Here is a 21380-nt window from a genome sequence, read left to right on the forward strand (position 1 = left end):
CAAAGTTATTTTAACTGGACATGAGGTAGTCAACAAAACAGAGCAAAAGTGGCTGATTTTCAGACCTTTGCAGAGGTAGATAAGATCAGTGGGTAAGATCGGCTTCTCATGTAAGCACAAGCTCATCGCCAGTCACCCAAAATTATGGAAATAATTCACCCGACCAATTAATCAGTGCACCCCTAGTCAATAGCAACAGCAAAATAAGCTGTTTGGCAGAGAAGATATGGCTAACTTACTGCTGTCATACATACTCAGTTCTACTGCTCATCCTASAATTGCATGCTCCTTAAAAATGTGGTACAGGCTTCCCAATGGTCTAAGCTTTATTGCCAACAGGAATTGTTATAGGAAATATTCTACCAAACACAAATTTATTTACTTTTTGTGCTAAGTGTATATGTTGAAAAGTAATAGACCAATTTGAGATGCTACTCTGAATGTTAAACATGCCTGATTTGGAYTTTTAACAGATTAGTTCAAATTAAGTCTTAAAAGACATGTTCTACTCACTCTTGGCAGTATATATGAGCTGGTATATTTATATCTTGGATAGAAATAGTGAACTGCCAACAAGTGTACCAGTAATGTATGTTAATATATTCTTTCCAATCCCACCCTGGGTCCAAGTGCGCTGCAGGTGAACCAGTCACACCTAGACATGGAAATACCAAAGTGTGCTTGGTGCTCCTGTGGCCCTCTTTGTAGGGKGGCACTTGACTGATCTCCACCTTGCTGGAGGGTTTCCAACAGAAAAAAAAAATCACAGTTCTTACAGTACTGAACACATTTGTCTTTTATTTTGTCATTAATAAAACAATTTGACATAAAATGTCCAAATATCCATGATAAATATGAAATTTGATTTATTTTATTTTTTGGGGGTGGGGGTAGGGGGTTGCATGGATACAAAGGAGAAAAGGGGAGAGGTTGCGCGTTAAGAGACAAAGATAGAAAGACATACATAGTGAGGGAGACTGAGACAGAGAAATCAGAGAGCTGGGGACAGGAGAATGGCAAACGATAAATAAATTCCCAAGAGAAAAGGAGAGACATGGAGAAATTACAGAACAAAAGGAGAAGACAGAAATGACATTTCTTAAGGGACTGCAGTGTGGCATTTGTAGGAAGAAAAATGAAATGTGAGGACCACAGAGAGATGGAAGGCGGGCGAGGGCATGGGGAGAATGGAATGAGTAAGAGCAAGAAACAAAAGCAAAGTGTGTGAGAGGTAAGACTAATTTATGAGAAATGAGGCAAGAGTTGGTGAGGCTGGCTGCTGCTGTCTGATGGATTGGGTGGGGGTAGGACTGGGTTTTGCAGAGTAGTGGACAGAGAACAACCTGTGGTACGGATCCTTTGAGGCTACATTTCAAAAAAGTGAACTCTCCAGAAAAAAGAGTTGAATATAAAATAATAGCAAAAAAAAAAAATAAAAATAGCTTTTCTTTGGAGGGGAACCTTCCTAGCAGGTAAGTAGAGCAGACAAAGGCAAAGGTGAGAAAGAGACTAGGTTGGAAACAAAGAGCGAGAAGCACAAGGGAATGAGCAAAAGAAGAAAAAAAATGTGTGAAGTGACAGAGGCGAGAAAAAGTAACCGCCGAGAAGATGACGGAGATAAAATGAGATGAGAGACAGCGGCCTTTGATGCAACTGCTCCTCAACTGTGACAGTTTGGAAGAAGGGGTGTGTGCCTGGTTGTGCTCGTGTGTGTCTACAGGCTCACGCATGCACGTGTGCGACCTTCTGAGAGTCTGCGAGTATCTGTTATATTAAAGCTCACAAAAGCGTGAAAGGTGGGATTGATGATAAGGAAACTGCTCATTTGTAGTGCTTACAAAGTTTGCTCCCGCATGCTCGAGGTACACAAATACAGCGAAACGCCAATGCTCACACACAGCCAGACAGCCAAACTGTCTCTGGAGGTAGARGGAAAACACTCAGGGCCCTCAAAATATTCAAAGTTCCCCTCAAGACAGAATCCCTCCCAAAGCACGCCGACAGGGGAGCGCAGTGAACCTCCTCTTTCAAACCGTGTTCAAACACTGTCTTTATTCGCTGGAGTCTTACAGCATGCTTGTACTGTATCAAAGTAAGGACACACGCTGCCGTGTGAAGTGCCATCAACGTACACTGCGACGTACACCTTCTCCTCCTCGCACGCATTCTCTTGATGTCTCTCTTCCCATCCYTCTCTCTCTCTCACACGCACTCACACACAACTTCGAGAGAACAGAGTGGGGCTGGCAGCAGCGATGAAAGACAGTGATGAAGGTGAGGCGGTGAAACACAGTGTAGACGTCATATATCTCCTGATAGAGAGAACACATCACACAGACAGACTCTCTTTTAAGTTCATTCTCTTTCAGCGTGAGCCTGGCGTAGATCAAGACCAAAGCAAACACCATGTGATTCATGTGTGAATGAACACAACCACACAGTATCCCTTTCAATCCATCTCTGTCCCATTACATGGAGAGAATCCCTCCAAAAAAGGGCCAATAGTGCAACAGCCCGATTTATCATATTAGTACCACACATGCATTGCTTTGTGTCTTGCAAAAGGAACCTCCAAGGCAAGGTTAAATGTTTGGATGGAACTGTAATAGCCAACAAGTGGGATTCTAGCATTTTCACAGCTGAGTTTATTGTGGGATATTTTCAAACTGTGGCAGGCAGGACCTACTGAAATAAGTCAAGGAAGAAAGTCAGGATCACAGGTGGCCAAGGCTCACCTGATGCATCCTGGGAGTTAAAGGGGAACATATCATGATAAATCCACTTTTTAGCCAATAAATAATTTATTTTGTAGTAGTACAGAAAAGTTGAGTTTAGTCTCTCCCAGTTTTCTCTTTATATCTATTACGTCAAATTATCTGTAATAAGGCCTGGACTTACCAACTACAATTTGGTTGTCTTCATTCTCTTCTGGCTCTCGGTCAGACTCTGGCTGCAACATGTAAGGCTGGATGGACAAGTTTTACCTTGCTGACATCTTTTAAACTATTTTTAAATAAAATGTTTCTATATAGTCAGAAACTCCTCTATAAAGCTACAATGGACCACTTTGGAAGCTGGAGGGTGGTGTCGTGTTTGCATCAAAACGTCTCGATCTGAGACACACCTCAGAAAAAATGAAAGAAAGTGGAGTTACAGTAAGGTGGAATTCAGACCAAAGCATTGCAGTTCTGCTTTATATAGACCCCAACTGGATGATTTAAATGTGAAAAGGAGGATTTAAAAGCATGATATGTCCACTTCATTTTAGGCCATGTTCTTTAATTCATAAGAGGAGCTCAACTTGATCCCATTGTAACTCATGTGGGTAGCAAAGACAACATGTGTAGGTTATTTGGGGAAGGTTTTGCAMCAGAATGCAAAATGAGCTTCGACAGGAAGCTACTCAGTCCTGGGCTGGCAGTCGTGACGCAAAGRCAGGAAAAACTCAAGTGTTTTTGGACTAAATCAAAATGTGATTCTGTGTCTGCTGGCTTAAGATTTGTTGCCACAGGAAGGTAACAAAGAACAAGCCCTCGAACAGCTACCCATTTTACAGGACATTGTACTGCACACATAAACACTTTCTTGCATAAATTTCAAAAGCACTGCACACCTCCACGGGAAGCGCATATTTAAACACACAAAGACAGTCTTGGAACCTGTCAAGTGCGAACAAACTGATGACACGACAGCGACAGATGGATTCACTGAGGAGAGACGAGCTACGCATTCAACTCAATTAGCAGCGTGCTGCTGCATGACGCCGATGGGATATGGAATCTTACCATGACTGGCAACCTGTCAATCGAGCGACAGAGCCGCAAAACAAGAATCATGCAAGACGCAATGAATTAAATTTAATAAACCAATAAATAAATTAATTTAGGAATGAATGGTGTAAACCCGTGGAGTGGCAGCTCTGCATCAAAAAACAGGGCATAATGTGACCGGGGAGCCTAAATATCCCCAGGCAAGCACGCACAAAGAAGAAACTAGAGGTGGAGAGAGAAGAGGAGGAGGAGGAGGAGGCAGTGGGCAAGACGGAGAAGACAGAAGAGGAAGAACAATGGCTGCCTCCCTCTTTCCCTCTTGCTCATTCTCTATACCTGTGTGAACATTCATGAGCACTGTTCATACATTATCCTGCCATAGTGCCTAATGAGCCAGGCATCTCCACCCTGACACTTACGCTCGACTAGGCAACCCATATTACAGGGTGAAAGCGCTTTCTCACACACAGACGCACACACACACACACTTTCTCAGGTCAACTGTGAGAGGGAGGGTGCTGTGAGGAGGGCTTAAACATCTCTAGTTGCCAGTTGTGTGAAAGGAGAAGGGCCACATTCAAATGCATCTTTATTGTGTGTCAGATGTAATGGTCAGATAATGGTTTCAGTGGATCCGCGTGTCATTTTCAGACATGTCAAATTCTCGTTTCTTACAAATATTTGAAGCAGCATGAACGCTGCTGGTAAATATGGGGAAAGACGCCACGCGCTCCTTCTGAGCTGTTGGTTATTACAGATGCTTCATTGTTCATGACGGCAGACAAAATTGCTATTTTTGCAGCATTTTGCTGCTAGACACACACACATATATAAAAAAAAAGGCACATCAGCAAGTCTATCTTGTCTGGCAAAACAGCAGTCAAAAGCAGGATGTACCCCGCAGTGCTATGATTGTCTTGGCTGCTTCTGTATAAAAAGCTCCTCCACTTCAAAAATGACTGCTACAACTGTTTAAGTGATAAACCAGCAGGGCTGTGGGAGGCCAATCAGCAGCAAGTCGCKGCAGGATGGTAAAAGTTGGTCAAATACACATGAAACATAACAACAGCAGCATAATGGAGGCTTGCTTCAGACCGGGGTGGAGCCGGAGGCTGGTGTGCTGGTTAAACACTTTAAAGAGCACAAAAACTCAGTTTGACCCTGCATGACACACAGAGGAAGAACAAAAGGATCACATGAAAGAGAAACCACAGATTGTTCTTTTTCACTTTAATCTAAGATTAGACGCCTGGACTGCAGGTGATGTAATCTAATTCAGCTCGCAATCTCTCTGTGAGAGGTGATTGCTGTGGCTCAGCAGCTGATTGTGGTTTTCAGTGTGGGCTGGTGTTTTCCACCTTTACACTCAAAAAGGACAACTAAAAAAACAAGTTTAAGACTGAAAAAGAAAGGTTTTAGTAAAATATTCATATATTTTGTTTGTTAATCTGGTGCATTTTTATTATCAACTGGAAAATGATAATGTTTTTGCCTATGTTTGTGTGTTTATTTGTCTATAATTTTAGTAAAATATCTCATGAATGAGAGGACATATTTGAATAAAACTTTCAGATAATACTCATTAGATGTACAACTGACTAACACCCAATTTACACTGCGCCCGCTCCTCTCTGAATGCACATGGTGATCCAGCAAAATTACGGTAGATCAGATCCTATTTTTGCCAGACAGCAATGCAAGTGTGGAGTCAATCTACAAAGATCACACCGCACCAACAGGAAAAGGAAAGAGCATAACATCAGTATTTTCAAAATAAAACACCAAAGGCAGACTACATTTTATCAATATCCTAATATATTAATAAGTATATGGGTAAATTTATATATACATGCTGTCAGAATTTATCTTTCTGTTTGGGAAGCAGATCACAACATGCAGCATATGTAAACATGCAAAAGTGAAACCGCAGGTAGTGTAAATCAGGGTGGAAACAAATGACGGCGAACTGCACAGCGCACCGGAGCGGAGCCGCATGCAGTGTAAACCTGGGGTAACCTCTGGACTCCCATTCAAGATGACCACCAGAGCTAGGCAACCTTAGCAAACAAAAAATGGCAATGATTCAGCCAATGTTACAGATTTTGAGTTTGAATTTGGTGGGGTAGTAGCTGAGACTAATCTTCAACACATATTTTAAGGCCTAAGTATTAAAGCAGGATCTGTTTTTAAAATGCTACCCTTAAATACTGAAAGCAGTTCTTTCTGTTTGTGAGCAAAATATATCTTGAACTACTGCAGAAATTTTAATGAAACTTGTAGAAAACAATCACTGGGTGTACATCTAACCCAATACAAGATGGCTACCAGAGACAACTGACCTTACAATATACAGCTGAAGTACAATTCACAAAGCAAGAACTGAGCCACCTCAAAAACCAGCTTAGGCCAGGTGAGGATAAGGTTGTCTTTCTGAAMAAAACTTTGCTCCTTTACCTTTACTTTAGTTTATTTTCCTTCACAGATTAGTCCACATCACGCTGTGCTATGCTATGCAACAGTTCTTTTTAATGCTTTTTATCAAAAAACTCCCAAAAGGTGAAGGCTGAGCAATRATGTTTCCACTGGACAAATATTTACAGAACATTATTTTTAGATATGCATCTATAACTAAACAAGTTTTGAAGCCAATCCAATTCAAGATGGYTGCCACAGCTATTTGACCTTGAAAAATACAACAAATGGCTCAGCAAGTTTTAGAGATACTCAGAAAATCTTTTGATCCAGTAAGCTGAGAGTCCTTCCCAACATATAGACTAAGCACTACACAATGCAAAAAAACCTTTGCTTAAAACATTTGTTTAAACTGTTAGTAATCAACCCTGTTAATCTCTTATCTCATTAATCACTTGATAGATTTTAATAAAACTTTTAGAAGTTAATAASTGTAAGAACATTAATAATTGAATACATTTTAGAGCTCCCCAATTCAAGATGTTTGCCACAGCTAACCAAAACAATTAAATCCAAAAATGGCCAATACTTYGTGAATTTTACAGATATTGAGCTACACTTTGGTGAAGCAGTAGCTGAGAATCACATATCTTTGCTTTAATTGTTTTAATTTATCAGTAACAATGACAGCTACAGTTAATATAACTTTGCTCAAAAAAAAAAGGCCACAACTTACTTAAAATTATGGATAATGAGTTAAAGCATATATGGTGGTTGCAGAGTCAATCACAACTGATCTTGCAACAGCTGACTGTGGCGGCCATCTTGARTTAAAGATATGTAATGAAAGGTAGGAGATGACATGCATTCCTTCAAAGAATGCTAGGCTTTTATTTTGAATATGAATAAAATTTATGTTTTTTATTATATCTTAACTAGTCTGGCCCTTGCCTTTCTATGCAATTTCATTCAATTCTAGTTTCCCTTCACTGCTCTTTCTGGGATTTCTGCCATAGACAAGGATTTCTTCAGGAAAATTTTCGTCTGGGCCAATCAGAGAACAGAAGGAGGAGTTTTGAACGACATTGATTTTGCGCAGTGTCTACTAGTTCATTTAGCTATGGCAGTGGAGGAAGTGAGTGAAGCCAGTCCATGTTGATAAGRCTTCTAAATTAAATTAAATGTGTCTGACAAAGCAGCAGCTCTCATTTACAGTCGTCTCGTTTGGCTCGGTACTTCTCTCCTCTCAGTAGGGCTGTTTACAGAACAAACAATTTCCGGTTAGCTTCTCAGCTTAGCCTCCTTCACAGTGGAGCTGGCGACATATGTCACACATACGTCGCGGCCAACTGAGACATTCGTTTTAAACTTCAACACAGGCCACGCCTCCAGCAAGAATCACTTCTCTATAGCCGAGAGTCCAGACCCTCATTTGAAGCAAAGCAAAGGACAAGGGTCTGATTTTAACCAGGCTATGTCTTAACAAGTTTTGTAAATATTTCTTGTGGAAAAGARCCCCATATACATTTTATCACTATTATTTGTAAAAAAAAATTTAAAAWGACAAATCTGGTGAGAATCAGTATTTCTGCAGCGCATTTATGTATGTGCTAGCTATCAAAACACACCTGTGTGGATCAGCATGTTTTTAAAAAGTCTTACAAAGACTTGAAGCGACATATTTCACYAACAATGCACAGCAGACACAGTTAATTCCCTCATGTGCTGCGCTCAGCTGTAAGATGCCTGGGTAGGCACCAATCAAGCTGTAAATACTGGGGAGAATGAAGACAGAGGCCACCTCTTCCCTTGTCTCCTTCTCTAACTCTAACATGCAGATTAAAATTATTCCTGCTTTTATATCAAGACTGCTGAMCATGTTTTTAATGCTTTGTCTGTAAGACTATGCATGACCAGACAACGCTGAGTTTATTCATGTGGAGCATCATGTCCAAAGAAAACACGCCTGTCTCACGGAGGCGTGCTTCAAATTGTGTCTGTGAGAATGTGTGTGTGTGTGTGTGTGTGTGTTTGTTTCTGTGTGTGAGCAGATGTAAACTCAGTATTCCAGGTCACGGTGTCTGCAATCTCACAGGGGGTTTAACCTTGGTAAATCCACTATTAGGTGTTCAGAGAATGATGATGTGAGAGTAGATCCTCCCTGATGGTTTCACTTTCTAAGAGCATCCAGCAGGTCACAAATAGAGAAGCTGTAGGGGTATTACAAGGTCAAAGGTCGRCTAACTCTCAATATGATGACAATTCCAAGCTAGCATTTTCATTTCCTGAAGAGACTGAATGCCCAGAGTGGTGGAGGCTTAAAGATGTTTGCCTATTTTTCTTCAAATAAGTTCTGTTCTTCTTTTAAGGCGGAGAGTTTGAGCCGCAAATTTGAAGAGTCAATGAATGCACAACAGATTCTTCAAACCTACTGTATATATTTTTTTCTTTTTTATTCCACTTAAATCCAATTTCCACAAATGTGTAAAATCCGATCACAGCTCTCATTCATGACTGTGGTTTTCCACCGATTTCGGGTTTTGTCTCTTTTATTGTGTCCTTCAAATGTCTTCAGAGGTGTGGCTGCGCTGCCAACCAGTGGGAGTAGCTGATGTTTTTAATGGCACACGGTTTGTCTCCTGGTGGTGAGATAAACATGGGGAAGAGATTAAAACCCCAGGCTTTCTTCCACAATCTCCTGCCTTCATCCTCCTTCCCTTTGCAGTGGCCATGCAGGGCCAGCACAGCAGACTCTAACGAAAAAACAAACCCATCCAGTCTATGAGCTTAAAGCGCACAACACACACACATCTACAGCAACACTGATTGAGGGGTAGATGTCAGCCATGAGCAGAAGAAAACAGACAGGTGACAAGAGGAGGATCCTCTACCCTTTAATCACCAACCTGTCAAGTGTGTCTCATCGGGCTCATTGCAGACGACAGAATCACAACTAATTTATTGCTGGTGTTGATTTAGAGGTGAGCCTGTTAGGGCGCTGATGTCAGGATGTGGATCACAACAAAAAAGCCTGAGGAGAGAGGAGGAAGCCGGGCCAGGGGCCAGGCTCCACGCTGTGAGTCCCCTGCCGAGGAAACAGGTTGGCCGTAAACCCAGCTCACCTGGGAGATGATGAGCTAAAGCAGTTATTAAGAGTGGCTAAACACATCATTTCCTTTGTCGCTGAGATTAGGCCAAGGTGAGGGGCCCTCCGGTAGAAGGAGACCCAGAGCGTATGATTAGCTCTGCCATTTAAATGACATTCACACTAATCGCTAATATCAGGTCTGTCAAGGTGAGAGAATACAATAAGGAATGTGTCTGGGGGCTGCAGCAACGCAAGGAGAAGAGCCGGAATATCTGATGCCACTTAATGCGAAGGCGGTGTCGATCGGTTAAATCCGACACAGCTGCTGATTGTTTTAGTCTGCACCAGTGCCGTCCTTCACAAGTCAAACCGGTGAAACGCTGCAATTTCTTTAAAATCAACAGTTGCTGAAAAAAGGGATTCTAACTGGAGGACATTAGTTGTACAAAAACATGATTTTTTTTATTGTGAAAAAATAAAAAAACAAAAAGATAACCAGGAACTCAAGATACTTTGAAAAGAAAGTAAAGAACTTGTTAGCTTTCTTTTCTTATTTCCTGGCCTAAATTTATTCCACACTTATTCTCTGTAGTGCCATCTTTAAAACTCAAACGACCCTGCTCCCTCTCCAGCCTGAATAAAAGGAGGCATTATCAAACCTCACTCTCAGCAGTGCTAGATCCATTTGGTAAACAGCCTGTGTCCTACAGTAGTAATCAGAGGGTATTTTTGAGGGATTTGCTGGCTGGCCAGGAGGTATCCGCTGGAGTGATCTCTAATTGCTAGAAGCAGAGGCCTAGACTGCCTGGCGCTCTTTTGAAGCCATCGGCAGCAGGTTCCAGCCAGAGGAGCCAGCAGGGGGAGGCTTCCCACCGAGCCACTCTCTTTTTTTTTTTGCCCTCACCATGGCTTCATTCTACTTGTCCTGCTTTTCTTCTTCTCAACCCGCCTTCTTTCTGTCTTCCTCTTCTTGCCTTTTTTTTAAACTGTACTTGTTCCTTTTCCCCACTCCACCTGTTTTTTTCTCCTTCCTCCTCTCTCCCACTCAGTCAATGAGCCAGCAATCACTTTGCAGACAGACATCCTCTGCTCAGTCGGCCATGGTCAATCCCTTGCACTGGTGGCTGATGAGGCATTGTGGTGACGTCAAATAGCGGGACTTTTTCACCGAGCTGCAGTTAACCTGTACAGGCGCAGCTCAGCTTCCCAGGATACAGATCTCAAACTGGCAGCCTTGTATAAAATAATTAATGTATTATGCCAAAGAGATGAAAGATAATGAGGCCCATTATTTTTTCCCCGCTCCTTACCATGTCGGGCAGAAGAGGCAAATTTATGTCAAAGCGTTGCTGTAAAATGACACCTCATACTACTCAAGCCTCTGTGACTTTATGAGTGTCTGTATCCGAGGGCAAAGACCTGCGCACAGGTTTGAAAACGTGACACATATATTGAGAAAATTGGACTGTTTCATGCAGCAGGTGTAAAAATTTACTTATTAATGTTAAAAAAGACAAACAAACTGCAAAAAAAGCATGCCGTCATGTATTATATATATATTTTTTTGTTGCACACAGACACACGACCGGTTTTCGATGCAGCCCGCTCAGTGTGACATTGACTGCTGAGTGCCAATTCCACACTGGGAGCTGCACTTGCTAGTTTTGCTGCCAATCCAGGTAAAGAGATTACAGACACACACAATGCAGTCTTCTGTTCGTCTGCCAAGAAGAAAACCAGCCCGTTAAGCCGCCGAAAAAAGGACTATACACAAATTCACACAGACTTGGCCCTTTCCTCGCACAAAACCAAGAAAGCCCTTCTTCTCCAAGAACATGKCTTCTAATATGCGCCTCGCTCAGTGGCTCGCTCATACAAAAGCAGCTGTGTGACTGCGACAATCCAGCCAGCATTCCTTTATTCTGGTCCCCAGTACTGTTGCACATTACTATTACTTGCATCATAAAAAAAGACAGAATTTGGCTCACAATCAGTCACACAGTCATTGTAATGCTACACTAATGGCTGCTGTCTGGTTACAAACTACTGTAAAGAAATATGAAAGAAAGTTACACTCGGGTTTCATCAGCTCTCTTAATGGTGTAATTAAAAAAAAGGTGGGATGGAACACATGTGCCAGCGTGTGTCACCCAAACTAGTTGCTACCTGAAAGATTTGAAGTTATAGTCACAAACTTTGACACTTGATGAAAATTGCTGGCTGACAAGTTGTTGTTTTTTTTGTACCTTGTGAATATTTAGCAGAGCAGGAATCAAACTCACCGTGACATGCACTTTTGACCCAATTAATCAGCTACTTATAACTGTGTAATGAGTGTAATTTAGCATTGGAACTGCTATGCACTCATTTGCTTTGTATGCACTTATCTTTTTATGAATTTGTGTGCATTTGGTGTGATGCTGAGAAGCTTTTCCTAAGTAATCAAATCAGAAAAAGTGTATTTTTGTGCTGTATATCACCTCATAAACAGAGCCTGTGTGGATTATGCATTGCATCTGCAAAATGTGTCACCAAGAACAGTGATAATGTGACCATGWGGGATAATTACTGTGAGAACAAAAAAAAAAAAATACATACATAAATAAATRAGTTTCACCTGTGAGCAATCCAAGTGTCACATGACAACAGARCAGGAGGGAAACACTTCTAAAATAAGTACTGAAGGTGACCACCGAGCAAGAGACCATGAAGATCAAGGAACACTCCACAAATTTCTCAAAACCTAAAAYATCTAACGGAGCACCTAAGATCCATATTTAGAAAGTAGAAAGATAACGGTGTCACAGCAAGTGAGAGTCATCCACCAAAACTCACAAGTTGAGCTGGGAGGATTCTTATTTAGAGYCAAGAACTCAAAAATAACCCTGAGCTGGGCCACTCTTCTGCAGTGATGTGAGTATCTGTCCATWTAAGCTGCACTGAACTGGGCTTCTTTAGAAGAGTGGTCAGAAAAAAAACATCATTGCTAAAAAATAAATAAATAAAATAAAAAGGCAGAAAGTTTGGGAACCTGCTAAAAGTAACACATCAGGTTAACATTTCAAGAAATCTGCGAGGCAAACTTGTCTTATAGAGATTTGAGACTGCGCAGGAGGCTCACCTTACCAGCAGGACACTGACTCTAAACACACTGTCGTAGCAACACTCCAGTGATTGAAACAGTTAAATGCATTGGAATGGCCCAGTCAAACCTCAGACTTCAACCCTACTGAGAATCTCTGGTTTGATTTAAAAGTTGCTGTACWCAAGCATCCAACCTGAAAMAAAGATGAAGCAGTTTTGCAACAAAGAATGGACAAAGAATCCAGTAACTAGATGTGCCAAGCTCACAGTACCATACCAGGAGAAACCTGTTGCTGTAATGGGGATCTCCACTCAGGCTATATTTAGAACAYTATTCACRTGACTACAACCACTCAACATCTGTGCATGTACAAACTCTGGTAGTGGTTTCAATCACAGTGTGTGGTTTCGCTGTGTTTTAACTTAATGAAATTTAGRAAAATGGCATCAAAGTYCATCGGGAGGACCACAAAACATTGTGCTGCAGKACTTGTAACAGTRACTCAGGATGCAGCCATCATCATCACATGGAAGTAGTAGTTTTTTGTTACCTTTTCCTACCTAAGATGCTAGTTAACAGCTGTCTTCCAGCGATGCGACAAAGCGAGTTTGACTGGAAAATGTGCAACGATGAAGTTGATGTCTGCCCAAAACATTTTATCTGAGGTAAAAGRCAGGACCACCCTGATCCCATCCCTGCACTCTGTCCCTAAACAGGTACAACAAACCTTTTTTTTTTTTTTACTGTAGTCTACCACTTAAACTGAAGGAAATTTTGTATCTGATTAATTCAATTTTAGATTCAGTTTTGTATTTTATACTTTCTGATAATTTCAGTCTGTAAGGTTAAAGCAGACAAAGAGTTGGTGTGTGTGTTATCATATGTTCTTTCTTTAGCCTAAACAAAATAAGTTACGTTCTAACATCTGACATAAAACGTAACACCTCCGGGGTGTAACCAGGAAGAAAAATATATTATAAGCTCAATTCATTTTTATAGTAAAGGAAGTTGTCAGTGTGTTGAAAAGTCTCTGCTCAGACCAGAGCTGCTCTGCTTTCTTTGGGTTTTCTTGATATGAGCCCAAGGTCTTAAGGCCTGCTGGGTGCTGTACTGTGAACCTGATTAGAGACAGAAGACTGAAAATAAAGTTTTTAAGAAGAAATCCAGTTGGATTCCTGTTTATTTGGACATACCATTTTGAACAATGCATATTTTTCCAACAATTTGGTGACCCCGRCGTGATGSATGATCTTGAATWAGCAGAGAACATTGGATTTTATTTTTGGCTGTTGAAGAACCTGAGAAGGTTTTTGAAACAATGCAAAAGAATTGACTCGAGTGATAAAAATACACTCAGACACACAAAAGATGTGGCAAGCTAAGCTATAAGACTCCTGTAAAAAAACACCAAAAGTACCAAATGGGGTGAATACATGTGCAACCTACTGTATGGGTGGCATACATAAGGCAAACATTGTCTCCTGTCTGTGTGTCTTGCCAATTAATCTGTGATGCTATGGTGGAGAGTGATAGCTGCCATTCTTTCATCGCATCCTCTTTAAGAGATGCCTTTTTTTTTTCTCACGTCAGCAACACTTTCCTTGGCACTACCAATTGTGTTTGACAGTAAAATCACATTTTAGATCATAGATCATGTGTCAGCTTCCTGGATGGGAGGTGGTAAAGGATGACAGAACAATTTTGACTCAGGGCTATTCCAAAAAGCTTTCATTTCCCACCCACACAGTTCATCCTGTCGTCCCGAAGTCATGGGGAGGGAGGTTGGGGATGATGACAGGTATGTGCATTCTGCGACATGTGCTCATGGCCCTGTCCCAGGCCTGGTTTTGGTGCACAAACACATTGTTATCTGGACCCTCCTGTGCTGCTGAATACACCAGCCAGAAATAAGACAAGTTAAACACATCCTGTAAAAATAAGTGCTGACAAATGCACACGTTCCTGACGGGTTTTTTCGTCTCCCCCTTCTTTTCTGTCATGAGATGAATGTCAGGGGAAGAAGGGAAGGTTGAATGGAGGCGGAGTGGTGGGGACACTGCAGCGGAACACGGAACAATAGGCGCCCTCTGGCATCAACCTCTGGACAGCTCAAGCCGCTCACCAAAGACACTGAACTCACCCACAATGAACTGCTGCGGTGGGAAGGGAGGCTTTAGAGAGTTCAATTTCCAACACAATTGGCTGTATTCTCATCCTTTAAATGCCAAGAAGATGGTGTGCAGCCTTTGTGTGGAGCTTTGCTTACAGCCAGTGTCCTCTAGCCAGAGAGACAGAAAGAAAAAGACAGGAGATGGCAAAAGACAGGCGGGATTGGGCGGACGGTGCAAAGACAGAAATAGTGCGACTGTGTGGAAGAAAAGGAAGAACGGATAAGAGTGAATGACTGCGAGAGATAGAGAGTGGAAACAAAAGTGCAGAGAAAACGAGAAGGGTAGAGAATGTCTCCTCTGGTTGTCGCTCTGCTAGGCTCACAGGGACCATCTGAAGGACAATGCTGCTACTAGTCGAGTGTGACGTTTGTCCTCTATCCAATTTGCCACAGCCCCAAAGAAAACACACTAATAATCAAGTGTCGATCATGCATCTCATACACAATGCACTCCTCCAACGAAAACAGAAAACGCCAGTGTAATGCACCAAAACAGATTTAGGGTTAATAAAGGGCAAAGGAAGCATTTAAATGATGAGATGTAAAGTCAGACAGCAACAAGAGGTCAACTTGGTAATAAAAAAAAAACACAACCAGACAAATGTAAAATTAAACAGTCATGCTAGATTCAGGGCCCTTTTCCACCCATTCCTTTTTCGTTTTTTATGCATTTTTTTGTCACAGCTGTCAACAGAACTCCGAGCGTAAGCACTACGTCAYGTTGTAAAGTGCAGAGTTGCAGGTAAAACAGGTGCACAAGACAACAAACGTGCACGCTGCTTCAAAAGCACAATTTGCTTCAAGTGAACGGATCTCTCAAGAGCTTGCAATTATGAAAAAAAAATAATTAAAAAATGCCATCCTCAATCCAAGAAGGACTATTTAGTCTTACGATTGAATTGTTGAATAAATAATGTGTTATTTTTAGCAACTGCAGCGCAGCAGAAAAACAGGGAATTATTTTTTCATGACTCAATCTGTAAGATAAAATGGAAACAGGTGGGAAATTGATTTGGGCTGCGAGCTGCCAGATGCCCATCACCGGCTCTAGGTGTATGGTGAAGGGGAGCCCAGGCGCGAAAATACGGTCATATTACATTCAATGTGCTTTCGTTCCTGGTCACAGGGCAGCTAAGCCATTAATATTACACATCTGCACCAACGGCTCTGATAAATTATTAAAACTTTCTCATTGGCCTTTAATATTATATGTAATTCATTTGGAGGACCTGTTCTGCTTTTAGGATAAAAGTAACAAACACCTCCTGTTCCTACTGAAACGAAATCTCAAAGTGCTGGGTGGATGAAACTGAAACTGCAGGAGGAAGTGCACCTGCCTCCTGCCACCATGTCACGCTCAATATAAATATGCCCGCTGTCATCAGAACAAAAAAAAATTGCCAAGGAGGCTGTTTCTCCATCACTGTCTTCATTTGAAGGGCATTTGGCTGCCCAAAGGCAAACGCCTCACACACACACACTATGAGTGTGGCGCCCAGAGCCTCTCAGAGAGGGGCTGGCAGTGCAGCAGACAGGAGAGCGAAGAGTGCAAAATAAGAGAGACTGCGAGAAAAGCCTCCATCTCACAGCAGACCTCACACTGGGTTCTGTCACTACAGATCAAAATCCCCTCAAAGCCATAGATCACTTCCACTAAAGTTCACATGTTTCACACTTAGGAACTGTTTACCAGACTCAGTTTATCTGCACGGCACACACACACAGACTACACACACGCACACACACAGCAACTGATGCACGTACAGATCCAGCAGAAGCAGGAAAAAAAAACACGGGACCACTTTCGATCTAAAGCCGACTGCACTTAAAAATTTATACGGCTGGAGAAGAATAGGCGCTTGCTGCAAACAAATATTTACACCTTTATGGCAGAAAAGCGCTCAGTCCCGGCACAAAGAGACGGCGTGATGGCAGCTCTGCCTACAAGTGAGCTGACTGGTGTGACAACCAGAGAAGTGTCTGCCCCTTTTTCTCGTTGAATACCTGTCAGTGCCTGCCGACTGCTGCTACACACCCACGTAAACAGCCTGTGACAGTTCGTTGGCCTAAAAAAAGTTACTTCACCTACAGTATAAAACCCAATCAAAGCACAGCGCAGGGCCAGTTTTGGTGCCTTTTTTTGTTTTTTTTAAAGCGGGCCTGAAGAAAACTGCGCTGCGGGACTTTGAACGCACCGACACTGCATTGTGGCGCAGGGAGGAAACCTGTCTTTGGAAAGTCCTCTGCTTGAGAGAGAAACGTCCCCTCATCTCAGATAAGGAGCTGATGAGATAGAGTGATAAAGTCAGTGCTTCTCCTGGGTCTTATCTGATGCTGTTATCTGACTGCACAGCACCAACCATCTCGCAATCTTTACACCCTTTAAGCACCTCTCTGAAACACTCACACCAGCATCATCACAGCCACGCACACATATAGACACCCAGCATCTGACGCTCAAACATTCTAAACACCGTACCAGCTTATTGATTACTTTGACACGCTCCCATTGTTGAACAGATGGTACACCTAATATCATGTGAAATGGAACTGTTCTGTGTTATCTCATGGGGAAAGGACATAAAATGACTGTTTTCTCACTTTTSTAAAAAAAAAACAGAGGAAAAAAGAAAATCTGGGGGTGGTGTTGAAGGAGAGCAGAAGCTGTGCACTTACCTCTATGTCTGTTAGTAGTCTTATCAAACATAAGCATGGCGTCGTCCACCTGGAAGACACAAGAGCATAACTGACATTAGCTTAATCTTTCCAGCAAGTACCGCACATCACCTCCTCCTCATTGAACCTCATCTACTCCCAGTAATTACTCGTAGAATATATATTCTCACTGCTTCACACTTATTTCTTCCTGAGCACCTCACTCCCACGTAATCATCCTGTGATCACAGGATTATTGTCGGGCTAGCGTTTCCCTTCTCGTTTGTAATTTTAGATAATGCCGGGAAATTATGCAATCTCCGCGGCGTTACTCATTGTCCTGGATTAGACACGGCGAGGAGTGAAGAGTGGCAACGGGGGAGAAAATTAACAATAACGACCGGCAGTAAAAACAAAAATTGAGCGACGGTGTTGACATTACGCTTATTCTGATGAACGCYAACGTCCGGTCTTGGTGGAGAGTGACAGATAGACACATTACACTAAGCGAGCGCGAGACAAATGGGTTTCTTCCTCATCTCTCAGCCGCAGCAGAAGCAGCATCCACAATAATATCATCCTTCATCATGTCCAATAAAGCCACACACAGACAGGCAGCGTTTTTATTTTTTTCAGACATCCCTGACAAACTCATCTTTCTATAACTCTGATGAAATGCTTAAAAAACAGACTGAGGCAAGCTCATTTAGCTTTTGATTTTGTCTTGGAGAGAGAAAAACGAAGAATAGAAGCAGACAGCAGCGGCGGATAAAAACAAAAAAAAAGAAAGAAGAAAAAAGGGAATACTCTGTGCTATTCACTCTCTGGTTATGGTCTCTGGGTGAAACTGTGCATTGAGGAGGCAGCGGGGAAAAYGCTCGCATACATCTGCGTTTTTCATCTGAGGGTTACAAAGCTTCGGGAGGAGATGGGAACAGACAAGAATAGGGGTTTCACTCGAGCCGAACTGTCTGATTGGATAAAGAGAAGTGCCTGGCAGCCAGGCAGACTAGCGCTGGCACACTGCTCACGCCACCCTCTCGCCGCACATTTGGCACACAAGACGTTGGCACAGCTTGTGGGGGCCCGGTTACTCACTGCACGGCTCACAGGCCACATGCGGCTGCGAGGCACTTCATTTGCACCTCCCGAAAATATTTCCACTTTGGCAAAAAATAGAGGGCAACACACGGGGACCTTCAGTAACCTATATACGCCGTATGCCTAAATTTAGGTTGCTTATTATTATTATTATGTGGACACGGGGAATACAGGTGATTATTTAGAAAATTTCCACAGCAATTCCAATTTCCACCCTTTAAAAGTTTGACCTTGTGGTTTTGTTGCTGTAAGTGAAATGTGTGTGTCTCTTTTACCATATGAATAATTATCACCTGCTCCYGAAGCGGCAATATTTTTGCCCCTGCCTGTGTGTTTGCAATTGTTTGTCTGTCCGTTAGCAAAATATTTCATTACCACTAGATGGATTTTTATAAAATTCTCAGGAAGTAATCATTCAAAGTACATCTAGAACCGATTAACTTTTGGAGCCACCSCAGTTCAAGATGGCCACCACAGGTAACTGACAATAGTCAGAACAAAAATGGCTAAAACTCTGGTTATTTTTAAATGTGGTGTGGTAGTAGCTGAAAGTCACCCTCAACACACACTCTGAGTGCTAACCCAAATGACGAGACGAAGCAGATCATACATAATTCCATCATTTCTCGATATAAGATAATCTCGGGTAAAATGCTCACAGGCAGTGGGTGATATGCATCAAACTCATTTTCACTGAGGGCCACAGAATCATCATGTAATTAATTTTGACATTTCATGTTTAACTTTGACTAAACACAAAAAAACCACATTTATTGTCTTACAGCTACGGCTGAGCACCACTGAGCTCTATGTGGTATTTCCTGCATAGAAACAGTGTTTTAACACTGAAAAGTACTACATGTACGACTGATTAAATGTTAAATAAATAATAGACAAATGCTACTAAAACTAAAAGTAAGAGAGTTTTATTCACTATTAAGTAATGTGTAGCTGCCATCTTGAATTCTGGACTATCTGAACTAGTAACTATCCCCAGTGAGACGCCGTCATTTTGCAGGTAAACTAATCAGCAYGCATTATGGGAGATGTAGTTTATGGTCGATGCTGGCTTTAAATCTGCTTATTTTAGACACTAAAACTCAACATTAACATTAAACACATTAACATTTAAGTTCAACTAAATTTCTCAGGGGTCCACAGGTACTCAAATCCAACAACTCGGGCTGGACCAGTATCTTTCACATTTTAGATTTTTTTATTTAGTTTATTTTGTTGCATTGAATCTTAAATTTAAAGTTTAGAATTGATCTAAAAATCTATTTTAAATACATTTATAAAAAAAGTATGATGTTTGGTGAGGCGGGGGCAAGGCCTCATTGCTGGACATGACTGAAGTCACCCTTGAGTTTGATGCATGTGCCTTATTAGAATGCCAGGCCTTTAATCTTACTGGGGCATTGGAGCTCCAAATGTTATGATTATTATTATTTTTACTTTCCGTTTCTAACATTATGTGTTGAAAAAGAATCTTAGCTTACGAAGGACAGAAGGAGAAGAATGAGTTTGTCAGCGCTTTGCCTCATTAATGAGCAGAAAGCTTCTTTATTTCCTCGTTATTAAATTTGTGTGATATTTGTTGATGTAAGTGTTTGACTTGATGGGAACCAACATGTGCAMGCACAGACTGCGCCTGGATATAGTTCTGTTGTTAATCTAATACTGTATTGGAGCATACATTATTCACTGTCTGCTACAAAGCTGCAGACAATAAATAAAAAAGTCTAAACTAAAGCCTGCGCCTGTCGTGGAGAAGTAGTTCCCAGCTGCTGATTTTTTCCTCCCTCCCCTCTTAACTCATCTTTAAAATGATATTTTTAGCTGTAAAACTTCCCATGGTCTAGACCAGAGATTTAGGGCCTGCATATATGTACTGAYGAAGAGGAGTTGCTTTTAAACACTRAGCGGGTTTGCARCACAGCACCAGCTGTGAAGAAAAGCAAAGCRACTGATGCAAACACCTGATCAAAAGTGTAAAAACTGGAATTAGAAGGAATTCTATCACCAGTTTCTAAAGCACATAATATCAGTAAGACGGAGCAGCATGTGGGCAGAGTTCACAAGAAAGATCGGGAGTGTCCGTGAGTTTGTGAGTATAAATCTACCCAAGCTGCAACAACGATGCTGGAGCTGAGATTCCTGTACAATCACTAACAAAGTTATTATTTTCCCCGGACTGTTTCCCTTTTACTGGCAAAGTGCAGAAACAAACAAAAATGTGGCAAAAAAATGAAGTTTGCAGTGTCTGAAGAATGTACTATAAGATGGCTCTGTGTGTGTGCTTGGTGGGAAATMGTTACAGTGCAGCACAAATAAAAAAACTGCAGAGAAATATCACCTGCAGCTACAGTCTTATAAACAAGCATTTATAATGTCACACACTCTAACCCCTGTCTAATGCCAAGCAATCAAATGGAAATCACATTAAAGTGAGAGGAAGTGGGATAACTGAAATTTGTAGTATGAAGGGTTATGATTTTATTGGCTGAGTTTGAAGAACACAGAAAGACCCTCAGGTTCRTTTATCTCCACTACAATAACTCAATTGTTACATTTGATACCCACTTGATCAGATTGGTGTTCCATTAAAGGTGACAAAAAATCTCCCCAATTTTTTTTTCTTTTGTGGATTCYTGCTCTTAAAACCAGAAACTGTTTCTTACGTCTCCACGTTTGACAGCGTGAAAGCTGCAGTGCAGAGCTAAGATGGAATGGCATGTTTACCAACTATGGTAAACGTTTAATTTGACAAGCGTGGCTGACAGCATGTGATCATTTACACGGGAGACAGAAATTTATAGCATTTGACTTCTGTCACCTAATGCCAGTAATGCTAAGAACAGCCAACATGCTCGCTTCTTTATGCATCAGCAAACAAGCAGGCAAAATGGCTAGCGGAGCATTTCGGTTTTCTTTAAAATGTGAAAAAATGATGAGAGTTTGCATGTGTGTGTGTGTGTGTGTGTGTCTCCAAAACCCAACTCGTCAATTAAAATCAACAATCTATGACGAGTTTGAACTGTTTGAATTCAGAAACACACATTAGCATGATGTGAAGCTTTTACGGGCACCGATTTGAGT

General features: G+C 41.6%; 1 protein-coding gene across 9 annotated transcripts in view; it reads right to left on the bottom strand.

The window, feature by feature from the left end:
- msi2b (musashi RNA-binding protein 2b) overlaps positions 1 to 21380 on the bottom strand; it is a 301595-nt gene that overhangs the window by 108366 nt on the left and 171849 nt on the right. For all 9 annotated transcript variants that reach the window (XM_014006809.1, XM_014006806.1, XM_014006808.1 and 6 more), the window contains one exon: positions 17202 to 17250. In XM_014006809.1, coding sequence (XP_013862263.1) covers positions 17202 to 17250 — 49 coding nt within the window. The remainder of the gene's footprint in view (positions 1 to 17201; positions 17251 to 21380) is intronic.

Source organism: Austrofundulus limnaeus, unplaced genomic scaffold (genome assembly GCF_001266775.1).
Source record: "Austrofundulus limnaeus strain Quisiro unplaced genomic scaffold, Austrofundulus_limnaeus-1.0 Scaffold37, whole genome shotgun sequence".
Lineage (NCBI taxonomy): Eukaryota > Metazoa > Chordata > Actinopteri > Cyprinodontiformes > Rivulidae > Austrofundulus > Austrofundulus limnaeus.